The sequence below is a fragment of the Delphinapterus leucas genome, chromosome 14, assembly GCF_059928025.1.
Source record: "Delphinapterus leucas isolate spDelLeu-1000000601 "Yukka" chromosome 14, BTC_Dleu_Yukka2, whole genome shotgun sequence".
NCBI lineage: Eukaryota > Metazoa > Chordata > Mammalia > Artiodactyla > Monodontidae > Delphinapterus > Delphinapterus leucas.
In genome coordinates this window covers 66,142,401-66,163,866 of record NC_143142.1, presented here as the reverse complement: position 1 = coordinate 66,163,866, position 21,466 = coordinate 66,142,401, and the positions used below count along the sequence as shown (strand labels likewise).

Sequence of the window (21,466 nt, the reverse complement as noted above, 5' to 3'; positions counted from 1 at the left end):
GAAGTAATAGGAACACCCAGGGGTAGAATTTCAAGGATGGGTTATTTGGGGTGAGGGACAGGATAAATGGTGTTGTTGATTTTGTGTTCATCGTGTGTGCTCACGTGAGGACCAAGGGAAAGGCACGTTGGAAGATTTAACTACACTCTCATATGGAGGATTCTTTTTCCTTATGTATCAGTCTATAAGTACTGATCTTTTCTTTCTTCCAGTTTTATTGAGATATAGTTGACGTACAGCATTGTATAAGTTTGAAGTATATGTCATAATGCTTTGATTTACATACATCATGCGGTGATTATAAGTTTAGTGAACATCCATCATCGCATAGATACAAAATTAAAGACACAGAAAAAATTAAAATTAAAATTTTTTTCTTGTGCTGAAACTCTTAGGCTTTACTCTCTTAACAACTTTCATATATAACCTACAGCAGTGTTATATTACGTCGTACATTATATCCCTAGTACTTATTTATCTTATGACTGGACGTTTGTTCCTTTTGACTGCCTTCATCCAATTCCCCCTCCTCTCAACCCCCCTCCTTTGATAACCACAAATCTGATCTCTTTTTCTATGAGTTTGTTTTTGAAGTGTGATTGAACTACAACATTATGTTAGTTCCTGTTACATAACACAGTGATTCGATATTTCTATACATTTCAAAATGATCACCATGATAAGTGTAGTTACCATCTGTCACCATACAAACATATTACATAGTTATTGACTATATTCACCACACTGTGTATTTCATACCTGTGACTCATTTATTTTGTAACTGGAAGTTTGTATCTCTTAATCTCCCTCACCTATTTCTTTCCTCCCCCATCCCCTTCTCTCTGTTCTTTGTGTCTATAATGCTATACCTGTTTTGTTTGTTCATTTGCTTTGTTTTTTAGATTCCACATATAAGTGAAATCATACAGTATTGGTCTTTCTCTGACTTATTTCACTTAGCATAATATCCTTTGGGTCCATCCATCTTGTTGCAAATGGCAAGATTTCATTCTTTTTGTGGCCGAGTGATATTCCATTGTGTATATACGTGCCACATCTTCTTTATCTGTTCATCTGTTGACGGGCACTTAGGTTGCTTCCATATCTTGGCAAGTGTAAATAATGCTGCAGTGAACATAGGGGTGCACATATCTTTTTGAATTAGTGTTTTCATTTTCTTTGGATAGATACCCGGAAGTAGAATTGCTGGATCATGTGGTAATTCTATTTTTAATTTTTTGAGGAATCTCCATACTGTTTTCCACAGTGGCTGCACCAGTTTACATTCCCACCTGTACTGCACGTGGGTTTCCTTTTCTCTACATCCTCGACAGCGTTTGTTATTTGTTGTCATTTTGTTGATGGCCATTCTGACAGGTGTGAGTTGATTTCTCCTTGTGGCTTTGATTCATATTTCCCTGATGATTAGTGATGTTGAGCATGGTTTTATGTGCGTGTTGGTCATCTGTATGTCTTCCTTGGGAAAATGATTATTCAGATCCTCTGCCCGTTTCTTAATTAGGTTGTTTTTTTGATGTTGAGTTGTATGAGTTCTTTGTATATTTTGGATATTAACCCCTTATCGGATATATTGTGTGCAAATATTTTCTCCTATTCAGTGGGTGGCCTTTTTGTTTTGTTGATAGTTTTCTTTGCTATGCAAAAGCTTTTTATTTTGATGTCACACCATGCACAAAAATAATTCAAAATGGCTTAAAAACATAAATTGAAGACCTGAAACCATAAAGCTTTTAGAAGAAAACATAGGCAGTACATTCCTGGATGTTGGCCTCAGCAATATTTTTTTGGATATGTCTATTTAGGCAAGGGAAACAGAAGCAAAAATAAACAAATGGAATACCTCCTCATGTTTAAAACCCTTGCATTGGCCATGGATAATATAAAAAAAAATGTGGCTCCCCAGCACCTTCTGCCTCTTTCCCCAGCCTCATTTTGAGCCCTTTCCTCCTGCACTGTGTCCCACCCAAACTGGCCTTCTTTCGTCCTTCAGTGAGCACTCTTCCTTCCTGTTCCAGGCTTGTCACACAGATAACCTCTCAGTCTAGAACACTCCTCCCTCCTCAATATGTCTAGCCAACTCCTTGGCCATCTAGGATTTAGCTTGAATCCTGCTCTTTCAACAAAGCCTTTCCTGATGATCCAGACTAGGTTAGGGCCCCCAACTACATGCTGTGAATGTCTGTGCTGTCCAAGCAGTTCTGACCATTACAGTAGACTAATTGCATAATGTGCTGACATCCTTGAAGATAGGGACATGTCTTTTTTTTCTGTGTCCCAGCACCTTGCACAGTGCCTGTCATGTGGCAGGTGTTCAGTAAATACTGATGGATGAATGAATTGACTAGAGTCTGTGTTCTGGTCGGGGGGGGGGGCCTTGTAGCTTATGTGGGACATGTCCCAGTTGAAGAATATTTACTGAATAGCCTCAAAGATGAAGTGTTTGAATACTGGTGATGGGAAGGCCAGAATGCTTTATCCTGGGTAAGGAAGGTTGGGAGCTCGCTTGAGTCCCAAATGCAAGTGTGTAAGGCATTTAAGTTCTAAGATAGATGATCTCTTAAAGACAAAGCAAGAGCAGAAGTTTTCTTCAGAAAAGAGTAGCGTCCCAGTGCTTTCTCAGTTATTTATTTTTGCTCAGTGAAGTTCTGTCTGCAGAAGCCAGCTTAGCCTGAAATGGCTTCAGTCAGTGCTGATTTTGGTTTCTTAGAGAGAGGTCTATTAATGGAACAGGGTTTAAATTAAAAAATGGAAGCAAACTTAACTTTGCCTTGGTGAATATTTCTAGGACTGTGACTTGCTAATAAGCATTGTGGTGAGTGTAAACTACTAAGACTGTTTCTTTGGGAAAAACAATATAGTAGTCTTCGACTGTGGAGATGAGGAGTATATACCTGCAGGAAGGAGGAAAACAACTGCCCAGTGATGGCATCATATATGGATTTGGAAAGTCGAGGTATTTCAAAGAGCTTAGGTGGAAATATGAAGATGGTGTGCTCTGGAAAACTGTCTTAAATGACTTAAAGATTTGTAATAATATGATTATGGAGTATTTAATTTACATACTAATTTGCCCTGTACAGGGAGAGTCCACAGTCTAGGAGCTGTAGTCATGTTGCTGGAAGTGGAATTCCAGCAAAGCTTTAGCTTCTTGAGAAGATTCAGACATATATTTAGCTGCATGAAATGTACTAGCTTTGAGCAAATCTTTTCTAGCTTCTTTAGTAGCAGGTTAAATGGATTTAACATTGCAGGCTTACAAAACCGGCTTGCTGTCAACGTACCCTTTTTACATAGGGAAACTTCTGTGGTCTTTCCAAAACTTCAAAATTAACACATTGCTTTATGGCTGTTTCTAAGCCTCTGGTATCACTGTAGCTTCCATGAACCACATGTGCTGCTGGTATAAACTGGATGGATAAAATGACTCGACGATGCCCTCCGAACACCAAGCACCTCCCATCTTGTCCATGTGTCACTTAAGGACGTATTGCTTATTCTGTTAACATCTGCAGGGCAGTAAACAGGTAAATTGTTTCACCAGCCACATGGAGACTTGGGTCTGCATTGGCAGATATAGAATGTGGATTAAGATGTAATTGTGACTGATGATGTAATCAGATATCAGAAAGCGTTGAATCTCTCCTCGGAAGACTGGGTTGAGATGACATAGTGCTATAAGCGCATAAGATAGCAAATATAAAAACTACGATGTGATGGTCGGTGCAGGAAATAGATTGATGGACCTTCCTCTTGGTATTTTTGTTTCGTTTAAATGACAGGAAGTGTTGGGTTTTATTATAACTTTGCTGTTTAACTGTGCACTTTATATGTTATAGAATAAAGCTCACTTCTCTGGTTTTGTTCTATCCTTTTTACCCCAAGGATGCTGAGTGGCTTTTTGCTATCCCAATCTGTTTGCATTAAGTTAAAGTTCTTCCTGGCATTTGGACTAGCTTGGTTCTCTCGTTTAGGAAAGGACATGGAACAAGTTTGGAAGAGTTCTGGGTGGGGCCTCAGGAACCTACCTCATTGGCCCAGAATTGTACATGGATTTTCAGTTACTTCTTGGCTCTGGACAAACAGAATATTTACATATAATTCCCTCTGGCTGTAAGTTATAGGGAGCTTCCCAGTGCAGAGCATCTGGGGAAAAAGGAAGGTTATTACTGGTCCAGGAAGCCTTTAATGGGAATGAGTAAACAGGGAAACCAGGAGGCTGGCCTTGGTGCTGGGGGGAGGGGAGGAGGTAACTAACTCAGGAAGTTGGAGCTTCTATGTTCCCATGACACTTCCTGTGCATGTGGTTCTGTTGGGATTATTTGGTTGTGTCTGTGCTCTCCTACAGGGAGTTTTCCGTGTCTCTATCCCAGGGCCCAAGTTCCTGCCACAGTAACAGTAACTCCTGTCACAGATGCTGTGCTAAATGTTTCATTTCATTTAATCCTAACAGCAACTGTAATACGGACGGTATTTCTCCACCCTACAGATGAGGAAACAGCCTGTGATGGGGGTTGAGGCTAGTACCTGATACCTGCATCTTAGCCTCCTACTCACGTGTCTCCCATAGTGGGAGCCCAGTCAGTGGGAAGGGAAGATGCCCAGCAACTTGCTGCTGGGGATGTTCTTGACTTCGGCCCCCCAGATTTGGGGGACTAATCACCACCACTGGGTTCAGGATGCAGTTGGTATCTGGGTACACGAACATGACCTTCAGACTTCAATAGATGTGCAGAGGATTGTGGGAGCTTCTGCTAGGATGTGGTCAAAGGCCTAGTCTTTGTCCTCCAGACTCTTCACATTGAAAAGAATGAAATGTGACCCGCCTCCTGCTATAAGGGCAGTTGGGTAAGGTGTCTTCATAGTTCCTACAATGTGGCAGTACCCTGCCAGGCGCCGCACCACTGGGGAAGCTGCTCTTGTGATGGTGCTGAAATGAAACTGTCGGCTTAGGGAAGTGTGTTGTCCTTTTTTTCCCTCCAAGAACTGTTGCTTTAGCAGGAGAAGCTTCGAAAGGGACACTTACCCCCACAGAGGATCACTTATGACATTTTGGAGAAGCGTTTAGGTGTCTTCCTAACCTCACTAAAGAACTGAGCTATGAATAGCCCCATTTTCAATAAGGGACACATGATTTTCGGCCTAGAAGGTTTTGTAGTCTCTTAGCACTGTGGTTCTCAGCCTGCCGTCTAGCATGTTGTAGCTGGACTTGGGCAAGTTTGGCGAAGCAGCTTGCTGTCCTTTTGTTATGTGTGATCCTTCCTGCCTTGGGCGGCATCTGAGTTCCAGGTCTCACCTCCTTACCTTTTCACAATTATGTTTTCCCTTGAAACCCACAGCCTGTCCACTTACTTGTAACAGTGCTGGGAAGCACTATTGTTTGTTGATGCACCTCTCTGTGCTGGATCTCAGATTGGTCCTGTACGGAGAAATTTGGTGGCTTCTGTGCTCCTTGAGGGATGGAAGTTGACCAACTTGATCTTGCATCTTCTCCAAATGAGTTCTAGAACAAAATTCATGCCCTGAGTAAATCTGTTGACTGGTTTCTCTGTTTTATCAAAAGGACTCCCCTCCCACCCCTAACCAGAGCCTCGCTTTCAATCATAGAGCAGAGATTTGAGTTCCTGCTAACCATGACGTCATGTCAGTGCTGGGGTACAGCCGTGAATAAGGCCGACAGTGTGCCTGCTCTTTGTCGCCTAAACACAGGTAGGAATGGGCAGGCAGTTTATCCAGTGAGTCACCAGGTTAGGCTGTGGGGTCCCCTCTCATCCATTCCCGGGGGTCTGTGTCCAGACTGCCTTGCTTCAAGACTACATTGTGACCAAAACTTCAGTCTGATTCTTAACTCCAAAACTACTTAGTGGCTTAACTTGGCATGTCATTGTCAATGGGTGTTTGCACTTTTTTCATGTGTGATTATAAGACACTTTAACTGTATAAAATACCTACTCAGTGGGACCTGGGCTGCTGTAAGAAAGTCAGTACTCCTCCATGGGTGGGGGGAGACAGTGGAGGACTTAGAGTCTGAGATCTTCTCTTCCATTTTGCCCTGAACTTGGCTCTTCACTGTGAACTTGGGCAAATTGTCCAGTATGTTTTACCCTCAAGTTTCTTCTTTGTGAAATATTAGTGATAACCCTGCTCATTTTATTTCAGTTTTAAAACTGGATGAAATGATTAAATTACTTATATTAGTGTAAGATTATGGAGGTGACGTTATTAATAATTCTATGGAGTGAATGTTTCCAGTGTTCCTATTCTCTTTTCCCTAAAGTCCACTTCGGTTCTGAGGCTCACTCTGAAACAGTGATTTTAACTCTGATGGCACATTCATCACTTGGAAAGCATAAAATGAAAGTACAGTGCTTGGGGCCTACTCTCAGACTTAATTATTCAAGTGTGGGATATGAGCATTGGGTCTTTTTTTTTTTTTTTTTTTTAAAGATCTGCAGATAATTCTTAAATGCCAGCCAGCGTTGAGAGTCACTCCTCTCAGGGTTCTGAGGTTGAAGTAGTCTAGATCCAGTTACTGCTTTTAAGGCAAAGCATGGCTACCTATGTATGATGATTTGCAGGACATCTAAAGGATCCCAGTAACATGGAACACCTTGGGTTTGTTTCCCGTTCCCTAATCGTCTGCAGGATCCCAGGAGGATCCTGCCTTCTAGACTGCACAGCGACATCACCACTGTCACTACTGCCTAATGCGTACAGTACCAATACTGTGGGGTCTCATCTAATTCTTAGGACGCTTCATGAGGTTGGTCTAACTTTTGCCCAGATTGTTCAAATGAGGAAACCAAGGCTCAGACCCATTCATCACCTTACCCAACCTAATGAGCGGTGGTTGGAATTCTTACCCAGGCTGTCTAGCTCTAGAGCCCGCACGCTTAACCGCAGCACTGCACTGCATGATAGTATAAATGGGTAAGTGCTGTGCTCTTCGCAGTAGTATACTTACACTTTAGCAGGGGCTTTCTGCAAATAGTATTCTGCTCAGGAGAAAGAATCCTCAGACTGGAATTTCATGTTCGACCACAGGCCAGTGGGGAGAGGCCTCCGGGCACATGAGGGTCTGTGCTGCCCTGCAAATCAGTTACCAAATCAAACCACAAGGACTGCTGTTTTTCAGACCTGCCTGCACATCGGATGCATCTGGGGAGCTTTAAAAAAACACTGCCTGGTTCCCACCCCGAGAGATTGATGTAATTGGCCTGAGGTGTTGCCTGGCTGGGGAAGCTTTAAAAGCTCCCCAGGTGGTTCTCCCCTGCGCCAGGGTTGAGCACTAGTGCCAGAGGCAGCCGCTCCCTCCAGCTGTCTGTCAGCGCTGCCTCTGTGCCTGCTGCAGAGATGGGAGAAATGAACTCCGGCTGGAGAATCGCTCTCAGTACTAATGCATTTCATTTCAGAGAGGCATCTGCCTTCTCCGGTTAATACACTGGGCGCTTTCCAAAAGAAAAATCAGTTTTTCTTTGACAATTAGGTCAGACATTATTTTATTTACTTTGATATGATGGGATTAAGTATTGTTAAAACAGCGTAGTGACAAATTGAGTAGTACTGTAATAGGATTCTGTGAGGGAGCTTGTCTTTCCTACAGTCTGCTGCCTCCAGGAAAGTTGGTAGAGGTCAGATTTGTTTGAAGGAATTCCCTGAAGGTGAGAAAAAATGAAGAGGCAACACAGAACCTTGGTTCTAGAACGTTTCTGTCTGGCTCATAGAAATGATGGCTTTCTGTTAAAAGAATATATTTTATCTCACTGCTTTTCCAGATATTAGAAGTGAGAACCCATGTCAGGAGAGAGTGCAGGACGCTCTTTGCATCATCTGCCACCAAAACAGTTTCTGTTTTTTAAATTGAGGCAAAATTCACACGACAAAAAATTAACTATTAAATGAACCGTTCAGTAGCATTGAGTGCATTCACAATGGTGTGCAACCGCCATGTCTGTCTAGTTGCAAAACATTTGCATCATTGCAAAGGAAACCCTTCCCTTACAAATTCTTTCCATCTCCGGATTAGAGACCTAAATGTAAGACCGGGCACTATAAAACTCTTAGAGGAAAACATAGGAAGAACACTCCTTGACATAAATCACAGCAGGATCTTTTTTGATCCACCTCCTAGAGTAATGGAAATAAAAACAAAAATAAACAAATGGGACCTAATGAAACTTCAAAGCTTTTGCATAGCAAAGGAGACCGTAAACAAGACAAAAAGACAACCCTCTGAATGGGAGAAAATATTTGCAAACGAATCAACGGACAAAGGATTAATCTCCAAAATATATAAACAGCTCATGCAGCTCAGTATTAAAAAAACAAACAACCCAATCCAAAAATGGGCAGAGGACCTAAATGGACATTTCTCCAAAGAAGACATATAGATGGTGAAGAAGCACATGAAAAGCTGCTCAACATCACTAATTATTAGAGAAATGCAAATCATAACTACAGTGAGGTGTCACCTCACACCAGTTAGAATGGGCATCATCAGAAAATCTACAAACAACAAATGCTGGAGGGGATGTGGAGAAAAGGGAACCCTCTTGCACTGCTGGTGGGAATGTAAACTGATACAGCCACTATGGAGAACAGTATGGAGGTTCCTTAAAAAGCTAAAAATAGAACTACCATATGACCCAGCAATCCCACTACTGGGCATATACCTAGAGAAAACCATAATTCAAAAGGACATATGCACCCCAATGTTCATTGCAGCACTATTTACAATAGCCAGGTCATGGAAGCAACCTAAATGCCCATCGACAGATGAATGGATAAAGAGGATGTGGTACATATATACAATGGAATATTACTCAGCCATAAAAAGGAATGATATTGGGTCATTTGTAGAGACGTGGATGCATCTAGAGACTGTCATACAGAGTGAAGTAAGTCAGAAAGTGAAAAACATATCATATGTTAACGCATATATGTGGAACCTAGAAAATGGTACAGATGAACTGGTTTGCAGAGCAGAAATTGAGACACAGATGTAGAGAACAAACATATGGACTCCAAGGTGGGAAAGTGGTAGAGGGAGGTGGTGTGATGAATTGGGAGATTGGGATTGACATGTATACACTGATGTGTATAAAATAGATGACTAATAAGAAAAAATAAATAAATTAAAAAAAAACACACAAACTCTTTCCATCTCCACAGCTCAGATCACATCTGTCTTCCTCAAGTCTTTTTTGTTTAATTGAAGTATAGTTGATTTACAATATTGTGTTAGTTTCAGGTGTCCAGCAAAGTGATTTGGTTATATATATATATACTTTTAAAATTCTTTTCCATTATAGTTTATTATAAGATATCAAATATAGTTCCCTGTGCTATACAGTAAACCCATGTTGTTTATCTATTTTATACATGGTTGTGTGCATCTGTAAATCCCATACTCCCAATTTATCCCTCCCCACATTCCCCTTTGGTAACAGTAAGTTTATTTTCTGTTTGTGAGTCTGTTTCTGTTTTGTAGGTAAGCTCATTTGTACTGTTGTTTAGATTCCACATGTATGTCTCCCTCAAGTCTTTGCTGGCTACTGTGTTCCTTATCTCTCCTTCCTCTCAGTTTGTGTGTCTGTTCTCTTGACTGTTTACTTTGTACTGATCATGCCCCACTTTGTACTCAGTTACAGGGGCAGTGGATCTTCCTTGGTCTGAGTGGAGGGGCTTGTTGGCTCAGTCAGCACATAAAGCAAAACTTGATTGTGGTTAAAATTGCCCTTGGAAGTCCTATAAATAGCTCAAGTGCAGCGTATGTGACATTGGGTGAACAGCCCTGCTCAGTAACTCATAGGCACCTTAAGCCGAGAATCTATGAAGTAGTGTAACGGTGGGGAGGCCTGCCTGCAGATATCACCCATCCCGTACCATCACAATACAGGGTTTACTTCATTCTTGTTTAACAATGAACTGCTGTAATCTCAATGCATGTCCACATGTGTCTTCATTGTGGGGATGGAGGGCACGTGACAGCATCTAGCACAGAGTGGGTACTCAGATGTTTACTGGATTTGAATCTAAAGCTTTCTTGATCAGATCTGTAATGCACACTAGCCTTTAAGACATTGTAGGAGAATCTGGTCACCTGTTTCCTCTCTAAGTTGGCATTTACCATCATGGCCCTCCCTTCTCGTGCCTTGCCTGCCCCCCCTGACTGATTAGCTGTTACTCTCCTTAGGAATTGGTCACACCTCCCCCTAGAGTATATTTTTTATATGAATTATCTATCCAACTAGACTGTATTTTCCTTAACGTGAGGGTACAGATCTTCATGTTTATACTTGGTTACATGGTGCTTATCACAGTGTTTTATGTATACACCAGGTGCCCCATAAACACACCTTCTCTTTTCACTGATTCCTGTCTCAGTAAACATTTCCTGAGCATCTACTACATGCCAGGGATACAGAAATGTCCCGTGGTGTATCTGAAAGACCTTGGAGTAGTAAGAGGAAACTGACGTGAAAGAAACGACTGCAAAAACCATAAAGAAAGTTGATCATAGAAGAGTTGATTGCGGCAGTCCAGAGTTGGGAAGGGCTACCTCTGTAGTGCACAGGGAAGGAAGGGTTCAGCGAGGAGACGGTGCTGGAACTTGGACTCTGCCCACATAGACAATGAGGAAAGGACATTCTAGGCTGAGGAAACAGCATGTTCAAAGGTAGAGGGCAGCAAACCTTTTCTGTAAAGGGCCAGAGGGTAAATATTTTAGGTTTTGGGGCCATAGGGCCTATGTTACAACTGTCACTGATATGTGGAAGCAGCCACAGACAACACGTAGGTAGAATGTGTCCTTGTGTTCCAATAAAACTTTACGGACACCTAAATTGGACACATATAGTTTTCATGTGTTAGCATATGATTATCATTCTTTTGATTTTTTTTTTTTCCCCAGCAGTTTAACCATTTAAAGACTATTCTTCACTCATGGGCTGTATAAAAACAAGTGGCACAGCAGATTTGGTCCAGGGCTATAGTCTGGCCTGTGTACAAAAACAGGGAAGAGTGAGATCATATTGCAGGAGCAGAACACCAGGTACTTAGGTGTGCCCACTCTGATGCCGTGGGTGTGAGATTCTGCATTTCTAACCAGCTCCCAGGTAGTGGTGAGGCTGAGGTCCTCACCTGGAGTAGCAAGGAACTAAAGTATCAGCAGGGTCCCCTTATGCCCCTGATGCCCTGATGGATTCTGTGGGTTTAGGAAAATATAGATGACAATTTTCTGCCTACCAGGTATTTTCAGTCTGCTTAGAGAGAAGAGATCTATGTAAGTAGAAGAGTAAATGGACCCTCCCAGAGTGAGAATTAAACAGCAGCAGAGCCAGGCAGTGAGGTTCCCCAGTGCTGGGTGCAGTGAACTGTCCGGTGAGAGGCATGTGGACAGCAGGGTTAAGGCCAGAGGAGCCGCCGTGTGAGCTGGGACTGGGCTCCTTGGCTTCCAGTACATCACGCAGCTTGACGATGTCCACACATCACCACCTCCAGTCGCTTCCTGTTGGCATTTCCCCCTTCTTCTGTTGTTTGTCACTCTGTTATCTTGAGCCTTTCCTGACACCACTTTACAGTGAGTGGAGACTTGGCTTTGAATAGAGCTTCTTGGGTGCACTGTCCTCCCTCTGACTGGAAGGGGAGCCCCAGTGGCCTAACTCAGGGACAGGAAGTGTAGCGAGGCTAAGGAAAGTCACTCACTTGAAGCTGGGGGACAGGAGCTTAGAAGTCCCCACAGCTGGATGGATGGTGGGCTTAAATGGTAGAGGACGAGGTAAGTTAGAACACCTGAAGGGAGAGAAATGTTGAAACGCTCAGTTTTCTCTGGAGATGCCTCCAAACATTCTTCATGTAATACTCGATAGCACTCAGATACTATAAAGCTATAGAGTATCTTCCTCTAAAGATATAGGAATACCTTGCTGTAGTGCAGGCTCAGAGGCAGAGAGACAATCCTGTGAACTTGATTCATCGTAAAACCAAAAACAAACGACTTTGGCTTTGTACCCTGAGCTGGGGTATCAGCAATGCAAGTTGGCGGTGGTTTGCTTTCCCATTAACTGGTGTTCTGAATCTCTTGCCTCACGACTTTCACTCCTCGATCCTGAATTAGAGACAAGTGTAGCAGGGGCCGGGCCTTGCTTTTAAAAACGGCCAGTGATCACGTGGAGCAAAATGCTGTAAAAAAGGAGGACCAAAATCAGGTCGGCAACTGACCGGCCACAGGGCCTGTGCTTTGCTGTCCCTCCACGGGGGAGGTGGGTTATGCTGACCCAAGCACACATTCTGGCTGGCCTCTGGTCTTAAGAACTATTAATTTCAGGAGTATTAATTTTGCTAAATATATTCTGTGGCCATTTTATAGATATATATATATGATTATACATAAATACAAATATACAAATATAATTATATATAAAAAATTTAAAATATATATAATGGGGGGGGTATGTGCCCGTGTACACAGACAGCTTCTCAAGCAAATAGGCCCTGTGGAAATCGCATATACCTATGAGACAAATACTGAGAAAATGTGTCTGACAGAGGTAAGGAGCGCGGTGCCGAGAGGGACAGCCACCAGTGGGCGCTGCTGTTTGGTGTATCAGACCCGTGGTTCTCCCCAGCTGCACGTTACACTCACCTTGGAGCTTTCATGTCACCCCAAATGCTGCTTGGGTCTGAGGTGAACCCCGACCTGGTCTTTTCAAGGCTCCCAGGTGATTCTAATGTGCAGTCAGGGTGGAGAGCGCCCGAGTGACATTGACAGTGCCTCCCACTCACCAAGGGCTGCGTTCTTCCCTGCCAGGATTTGGCCAGCTTAATGACCTTGCGGACGCTCGATCCGGATGGGGGCTGGGGAAGGATGCATGAGATTTGTGGGTATGTTCGTGGCTTAAAGAATGCACAACTAAACTGAGATTGCTGACAACTCAGGAATATATTAACAGTTTCAATTTGCTGACCACTTTCACTTCTGCAGGAGAGTGGCTTTGACTCTGAATGCAGAATATCAAAGCAGAGATTCCCAAACTCTGAAGACTTGCTACATTGTCTTGTTGGGTTTTGCATGTGTTGTCTTAATCTTTGTTTGCAGCACACCAGACACTCCCTCTGACATTGCAGTTTTGTACCACCTTTTGAGATAATGGTGTAAGACTCTGGATATAACCAAATCTAGGCTTGGCATTCCCCTGGTAGAATTTGAATTTCATTGATCTGTGACATTCTGTTAGGATCTAGAAGGAGTCCTCTGTAACGAATCCTGTGAGTTGTCTCTTGTCATGGTATTGGATCGCCTTGTATCTTGACACGAGAAGGGAGGGAAATGCGTGCAGATGACTTTAAAAGTTCTGAGGGCCCCTCATAGAGAGCATACCTGAAAGCTTCTCTTAGCATCTAAGTTTCTTCTCTTTTAATCTTTCAGTGCACAAGGGTCTGGATCCCTGATCCCGATGAAGTGTGGCGCTCGGCTGAATTAACCAAGGACTACAAGGAGGGTGAGAAGAGCCTCCAGCTCCAACTGGAAGATGAAACTGTGAGTGCAGTGCCGGGGGTGGGAGTGCAGAGCTCTCCTGAGCAGGGTTGGATGCTACATTGTGGCTAGAGCGTGTCCTGCACGTTGGAGCTTCTGAGCCCCTGGCATCCGTTTTGCTGCTGTTGATGGTGATGTATGTGAAAGTTTAAACCATGAAGCTGCTGAATGGATGGCCCATTACAAACAAGTGCCCATTGGTGTTAGCAGCTGAGAGATGGTGGGTGACTGAGGCAAGAATCTTCTCGGTGGAGTGGGGGACACAGGAGGCTTCCCTCCGTGGGGTTGAGGCTCAGTGGGAGGTGAGGGGGAGCCACTTAGCATAAGAGCCAGTGCCTGGTACAGTGGCTGGAGTACCGGCTCTGGACCCAGCCTGCCTGGGTTGGGGTCCTGGCTTGGCCTTTGCTAGCTTTGTGCCCTTGAGCAAGTTAGCAATTTTTCTGTGCCTATTACTTCATCTGTGACATGGGGGTGATAGTTTGTCTAGGGAGCACGTTAGAATAAAATGAGTTACTATGTGGCATGTACTTTGAGTCGTGCCTGGCAGGTAAGCCCTCATTACATGTTATTTGCTCCAGTGAGAGGTTTTTTTTTTTTTTTTCCGGCTGCGTTGGGTCTTTGTTGCTGCGTACGGGCTTTCTCTAGTTGCGGCAAGCGGGAGCTACTCTTTGTTGCAGCGCGTGGGCTTCTCATCGCGGTGGCTTCTCTTGTTGCGGAGCATGGGCTCTAGGCGCGTGGGCTTCAGTAGCTGTCGCGCATGGGCTTAGTTGCTCCGCGGCATGTGGAATCTTCCCGGACCAGGGCTCGAACCCGTGTCCCCTGCATTGGCAGGCAGATTCTTAACCACTGCGGCACCAGGGAAGCCCCGAGAGTTTTTTCGTTAGTTGATTTTCAGGTGGTTTCGCTCAAAAGGAGGACAAGGTAGTAACCAGGAAATTGTATTCCTTCTAGAAGATCTGATTCAGTTTCCCTTTTCATGAGCCTTTTGTCACTACCCTTCCCTGTGATTTGTGCATTTCACGAATATTTGAAGGCTTGCACTGTGCTGGTCATGGGGATTTATGGGTATCGGTTGTGGCCCTGCCATTTGTGGGAGCTCAGTGCTGGAGGGCTCAGTGAACGTGAACACAGAAATATGGGAAAGAGCCTAAGGAGGCTGCAGTAGGCACAGAAGCAGTAGACTAGGTACAGGAGGAAAGTGAGGAGGGAGCTGAGGTGAGGGTGGCCGGGGAGGGGCTGTGGAAAGGAGCCGGCATTGAAGACTCAGGCCCGGGTGGGTGGAGGGGAGCGTCCAGGCGGGAGTTGTGCGCCAAAGCCCCAAGGCCTCAGTGTGTCCCCTTTGAGAGTGTGGAAGGAAGGGAGGCCAGTGCACCTGGAAGCCACTGCAGAAGGGGACAGATGGGACAGCCTGAGGCTGAGGATGCAGGTCGTGCATGCAGGGTTTCCAGCAGGGGAGACTGGGAGATGGACAGGCTTTGAACCAAGTGGCCCAAAAAAATCAAGATTTGGCTTTGGGATGGGTCAGGTTTGAGGGACTGCAGAGCTGGCCTGGCCTGGAGTGATTATTGCCTCTCTCTGAACTGCAGGAGCACTGAAAGTTTGTCCCCCATCACTTAGCCTTTGATCATTTACTGTCTTACTGTTTTTCCTTCTTCCAAGCTCTTTGGTCCTGTCTTTCTAGGTAGTAATGACCTGCTTGAGAAATGGACCTTGTCTTAATGCTTTGCTCACATGTCCTTAACAGTGGGTGGTGATTAACACATTGATTAGTAGGAAGGTTGAATGTCTTCCCCCTCCTAACTTCTGTTTTGTATCAACTTTGAGCACATCCCTTGGTAAACCTGGGACAGTGAGTTGGTTAGTTTGTTAAGAGTTGTTTACACTAAGGTGTGCTCACCTCCCCTTCCCGTTCCTGGCCTGCAGACTTTGCCAGCCTACTCTTGGTTTTGGGGTGAGAAACAAAGTCCCCAACAGATGGAATCATGTTTACCATGTTGAATAACTTTCCACCCCATGCCCAAAACAAAATAAAATTAGTTCACCCACGTGAATGGTGTATCTTCCACTCCAGCAGATTTCATTTCAGTTGATCTTGTAAGTGGGTGGGTGTTTTTTTAAGAGTTGTATGGAGGGAGTGTCTGCTGTGTTGCTAAAACAGAGCAGATGCTTGCCTCCCCAGTGGAGAATGCGTTCTGCCCTGCGTGACTAATCCTGGCAGCTGCCCAGGACCCCTCCCCTGCTACATGGCCATCAGCTGTAATCAGAAGAGATGGCTGGGGCTGGAGGTTAGCAGTTCTGGAGAAATAATGGGCTCTGAGCATCGGACTCTGTCCAGGTCGCTCGTGGGCTGTGGTTTGTCCACCGCTGGCTCTGGCTGTCATTAGGAGCGACTCAGCTGAGCTGTGGACCAGAGGCAGGAGAACAGAAGTTGGATGGCTGGACTCTGAATGTTTGAAGAAACTCCTCTGTAGCTAAAAGCATCTTTGATGTACCAGGCTGGCTGAAAAATCCACCCTGGAGTCTCTTTCCCTGCCCTCTGCTCCTCCCTCTGAAGTCCAATAGTGTGGGTTTAACTGTATCAGCAAAGGTTGAAAATAAACTAGTTCTCTTCTAAAACAATAGAGTTCTTAACCTATGGCTTCTACCTTAGCAGTAAGTAACCTGTGTGCTCTGCTCTGTTCAAGGTGTTCAGGCCCCCCAGTGTTCCTCTAAAGATGTTTCTTTTCCCCCGTTGCTTGCTTGCTTATTTGTTTATTTTTTTGGGTAAAATATACAAAACATAAAACTTACCGTGTCAGCCGTTTTTAAGTGCACAGTTCAGTGGCATGAAATACTTACCCATTGTTGTGCAGCCATCACCACCATCCATCTCCAGAGCTCTTTTCATCTTGCAAAACTGAAAGTCTGTACCCGTTGAATACTAACTCCGTATTTCTCCCTTTACCTGCAGCCCCTGGTAATCCCTGTTCACCTTTGTCTCTGAGTTGGATTCTTCTAGGTACCTCAGAGAAGTGGAATCATATAATACTTGTCCTTTTGTGTCTGGAATGTTTCAGCCCAATGTAAGATGTTTTCTGTTTAAGCCAGTGAGAAGATGGGAAACTTCTTGGGGGTAAAGCATCGTGTCTTCTCCTTTTCTCCCCACGGCTGTGAAGGGTGCAAGGTATCTAGATGTGCCAGCCCCTAGCACAGTACCCTGTTTAGACCGGGTAAAGCACCTCAGTGTATGCAGACCTTGGTGATAAATGCAGCTACCTAATTCTTTGCGCGGCGTGGAGCTCTGCCTGGCAGACCTTCTCTCAGTTGCCCCCACTTCCCTTACAAACTGCTCAGCTCCTGCCCTCTACTGGCAGGGAAAACTCTCCCCGTTTCCATGGTTTTGCGTTTAAATTCAGTTTTTCCAAACAAGATTGTATCCCATGTCCGGGGCGAGTACTCCCTGTGTGCAAGGCCCTGGCAGTGTTCATGAGCGAGAGAAGGATGGGGAGATGTGAGCTTTAAGAAGAGCAACGTGCTCTTTCTGTGTCTCTGCATATCCAAGCCTGCTAATGTTTCTGGGGCCAGGGCAAGAATGGGGATGTAGCCTACGTCTGTTTAAATATTAAAAGCATATTTTATCAGAATTATTTAGGTAAATCTGACATTTCTAATTCTTGAAAAAATAAAACATTTAATATATTAAAAAGAAAGTACTTGAATCTCTACTATTCGGTCTCCATCTAGCTGCCAGTATAAAGAACTGCTACCTTGCGTTGGGCATGTCATGTCTGTACCTGCATATAAACAAATTTAAGAGGAATGTGACTTGTTCAGTACTGCAGGGTGTTCCTCATGAGTCAGGTTGGCAGTGGTTGCAAATACTGTACTAATTTGTGAGCACCTCTGAAACCACAATTAGAATGTGCAGAGAAGCAAGGCATTGGATATTCGACCCAACTGGGAACCGGTGTTTCATTATGTGAGAATTTTTTTTGCATTTGTGCTATCTGGAAGGAAGAATTAACAAGATAATTTGTCTTTCCTTTTATCTAAACGTCTTTGCTGCCCAATGCCTCCCCACGCTCCAAAGCAGTGTCTGTCTCTGACATTGGTGATGTTATAGCCCACCACCCTTCAAGGTGCCTGGACACATTTGTTTTATTTCAAGGACACAGGGCAAGAGGTGTGCAGAAGCATTTCCCTGGGGCCTGACGGCGTTCGTCACAAGAGTGTATGTTGAGGGTTGCACATCTCACTGTGTCAGCACTGAACGCTGATCCCAGGTGACAGAGGTACCACGTGTTCTTTAATAAGGTTATATTTTGCATTTGTGATGTTGGAGCCCTTTAAGATGCACGGTCCAGGGAAGGGCCCCTCTTGCTCAGGTCTAAGGATGGTACCAAACATATCAGGGTATTATAGCGAGGAAAGAGCAAACACGGTTCTTCAAGTCAAGAAGCGACAGACTCACAGAAGAGCTATAGGACTGTTGTCCTTACACGTTGGTGTACTCGGACCCCATACCTTGAGAGTGCTCACAGAGCTCACGTAAACCCCGTGCACAGAGCTCAGAGTATTTGGTGATACTTCTCCGGTACCAGCAAAGCCTCTCAGTGCACGTGACTGTGATTATTTCTTTTTTCTTCTTGTTTTACTGGTTTTTCCATTCTTTTTTACTTTTGTATTGGTTTATGGATCATCTGATACTTTTTATCTTTATCTTTGTTTTGTTCTCAATTGCTCAGTAATATACCATTGAGACAGTATTACACTTTGTTGATTGGATGGCAAGGATAATATGGAAGACAATATTTATATCGTACATATGCAAAAAAGTTTTCTTAAAGTTATAAAATAACAAATTGCATATAAATATCTATTGGTAATATTGTTGCCAATACAATTAGTTATCTTGTCTACAGTGGTATTTTTTATAATTAATATATTGTAAAATACACGTAACATAAAATTTACCGTCTTCACCATTTTTAAGAGTACAGTTCAGTGGCATTAAGTACATTTACATTGTTGTGCGATCGTCACTACCATCCATCTCCAGATGGATCTCTGTTACTTAGTTACTGTCATTGACCTCTTCCCCTGCTGTATTCATGATCTTTTCCATCGGTTAGGACATTTTGCCTGGCTGCTTCTGCTTAGAGGTTGGCGAAGCAGTGATATTTGCCCCCAAGGGACATTTGGCAATGTCTGGATACATTTTTGGTGGTCATGACTGAGGAGGGAGGTCTGCCATTGGCATCTACTGATAGGTAGAGAGCAGGGATGTTGTTAAGAGGTCCCTCCCCCAAAGAAACAACTATCAGTCCTAAATGAAAGCAGTGCCAAAGTTGAGAAACCCTGGTTTAAGCCTGTAGAGGAAATGGTCCTGGACTCGCCATTGCTGAAAGACACCATGTTAAAAGCTAAACTTTTATAACTCCGTATTCTAACAGAATGTGTAAATTGTTTTCCCTGAAATAAATTGAAATCAAAAGATTATTTTTTACTTCACATTTTTATACTGCTGTAATTTTGTTTATAATTTAAACTTCTTAATTGCCTGTTTTCATTTGTGGTTTTTTTTCCTTTAATTACTTGCATCACCATTCATTCATTATTCATTCATTAGAAACAGTTATTATTGGGCAATTATTATATGCCAGGGTCTAGTTATACAGCAGTGAAAATGGTACATCTGTACCTTTGTGGAGCTTTCAGTCTAACTTATAATGAATGTAATACATACACAAATATAGGCTTTAGAATATGAAAAGTTCAAGGCCAAGAATCTTTAGAAATCCATTAGAAACATGGTAAGGTGCTTGACTCTACCCCACTGCTCCCTCTGTCTTCACTCCCCAACCCCACACACTTTTTTGAAACCCCCTTGGGCAGCTACCTCGGAGTTTCTTGCTGACTTACTAAAGCAGGAACATTTACCATGGTAGAGGTGGCATGCAAACGTTCTACCATGGTTCTCAGCCCCCTTGCAGGTTATGTGGGACCCCATGATTACTTCCGTCCAGAGAGCTCTAGGTAGAATTCCTGTCTGTCACTTCCAGGCAGAAGCATAGAAGAGCCTACGGGAGTTTGCCATGCTCTCTTCTTCCTCTGCCTGGTGACGGTGGAGGCCACGTGTTAATGTCTGGTTGACCTTGTGGAGCAGAGCTTCCATCCTATCCAGCCTTGGGTACCTAGCATGAATGAGAGAGAAACCTTTGTGGTACTGAGCCGCTGAGATTTCAGGGTTAATTTGTTATTTCTTCATAACCTAACCCTTCCTAACTAAGAAGTTCACATGAGTCACAGAGTATTTTATTTTTCAAGTAATTGCATGCCTGTGCTTAGGCCTGGGCTAAGTGATATGAGGCGAAGAATAAGAAGGTTCTTTTTTTTTTTTTTTTTTTTTTTTGCGGTACGTGGGCCTCTCACTGTTGTGGCCTCTCCCGTTGCGGAGCACAGGCTCCGGACGCACAGGCTCAGCGTCCATGGCTCACGGGCCCAGCCGCTCCGCGGCATGTGGGATCTTCCCGGACCAGGGTACAAACCCGTGTCCCCTGCATCGGCAGGCGGACTGTCAACCACTGCGCCACCAGGGAAGCCCAAGAAGGTTCTTTTTAAGAAGCATGATCTTTTTGGAGACTGGAGAAGATGGAGCTGTAAGATTTAAACACAACTATCACAGAATAAGACACAGCAGAGCATTCATTAAGTGAATGTTTTTTGTATTCGTTTAGGACATAATGTAAACTGGGCTTTTAGTATGTGCTCAATGAACCTGGAGCCACACACTTGCTATTACAGTAAGTGTAAGTGGATTCAAGCTTTGAGGTCTCCTATTTTCCAGGAGGATAGCTCAGAAAGAGAACACAGAAGAGAACACACCCACATCCACTGACCTAAGATAAGTCCTTTAGACCAATAAAGTTGGAAGGGCCCTTAAAGATTGTTGGGACCAGTCCTCCCATCTTACAATTAGGGAAGCTGTTGTCTGTGGAAATGAAGTGATGGACTCAACACCTCAGAGCAGTTAAGTTCAGTGGTTCTTAAGTTTGGCTGCGTGATAGAAACCCCCGAGGAGCTAAAAAAATTTTGCAAAGCTGTAGCACGGCCAGACTTCTTAAATCAGAGTTTGGGGATGGGACACAGCATAATATCTTTTTGCATGCTCCTCATGGGATTCCAAGGTGCAGGAAGGGTTGAGAGCCACTGCTTTAGCTGACAGCCAGGACTTGAATACAGGGTTTAACTCCTAGTCGGTCTCCATTTCTGTGAGCCATGTGGCACCTCAGAGTCAGTACCACCTGCTTGCCCCCTGTTAACTCTATTTTTACCAGCTTACCTTTTCTCTAGATCTTCTTCTTCTATGGGTAGAGAAAGAAAACTTGCTTCTCCTGCTCCACCGCATATGCTGGTTAGTAGCTCCAAATCTTTGTGTTGGGATTTGTCATTTGAAGATGTTTTTATGCTTATGTTCTCTTGCTGTGGTACCATGTAACATGGACATGAGTTGCGGTGTGGGAGAGGTCATGAAAAGATCAGACATTTCATTCAACTGGTATTTTTAAGCACCTACTAAGCATTATAGAATCACAGATCTACTGAGTTTAGAGCAACCTAGACCAACACTCTCCAAGAGAACATCGTGCTACAGTTGGATGTTCTCTATCTGTGTTGTCCAGTATGGCAGTCACTAGCCACATGTGGCTATTGGGCCCTTGAAATGTGGCTAGCATGAAAAACTGAAGTTTTAATCGTATTTAACTTTAATGAATTCAATTTAAATAACCATCTATTGGCAAGTGCAGGTCTAGACCAGTCCTCTACCTTATGCCACCCTCTGTATTCTCAAGTGTTGTCCAGTATCATTTGCTAGATGGTGACCAATTGGAGACCCCCACCTGTTCCTGATTCCCAGCTCCTGGCCTTGGA

At 43.9% G+C, this 21,466-nt stretch overlaps 1 protein-coding gene across 8 annotated transcripts in view; it reads left to right on the top strand.

Moving 5' to 3' along the window:
- Nucleotides 1-21,466, top strand: part of MYO5B (myosin VB) — a 387,835-nt gene that overhangs the window by 142,509 nt on the left and 223,860 nt on the right. For 7 of the 8 annotated variants that reach the window (XR_016387637.1, XR_016387636.1, XM_089895168.1 and 4 more), the window contains exon 2: nucleotides 13,448-13,558. Coding sequence is in view for 6 of the 8 variants with exons in the window: in XM_089895168.1 (XP_089751294.1) it covers nucleotides 13,448-13,558 (111 nt within the window). In the remaining 2 variants the exon portion in view is untranslated. Of the gene's footprint in view, nucleotides 1-13,447; nucleotides 13,559-20,887; nucleotides 20,949-21,466 lie in introns of those variants that run through there. The other variant, XM_089895172.1, reaches the window with a different exon arrangement.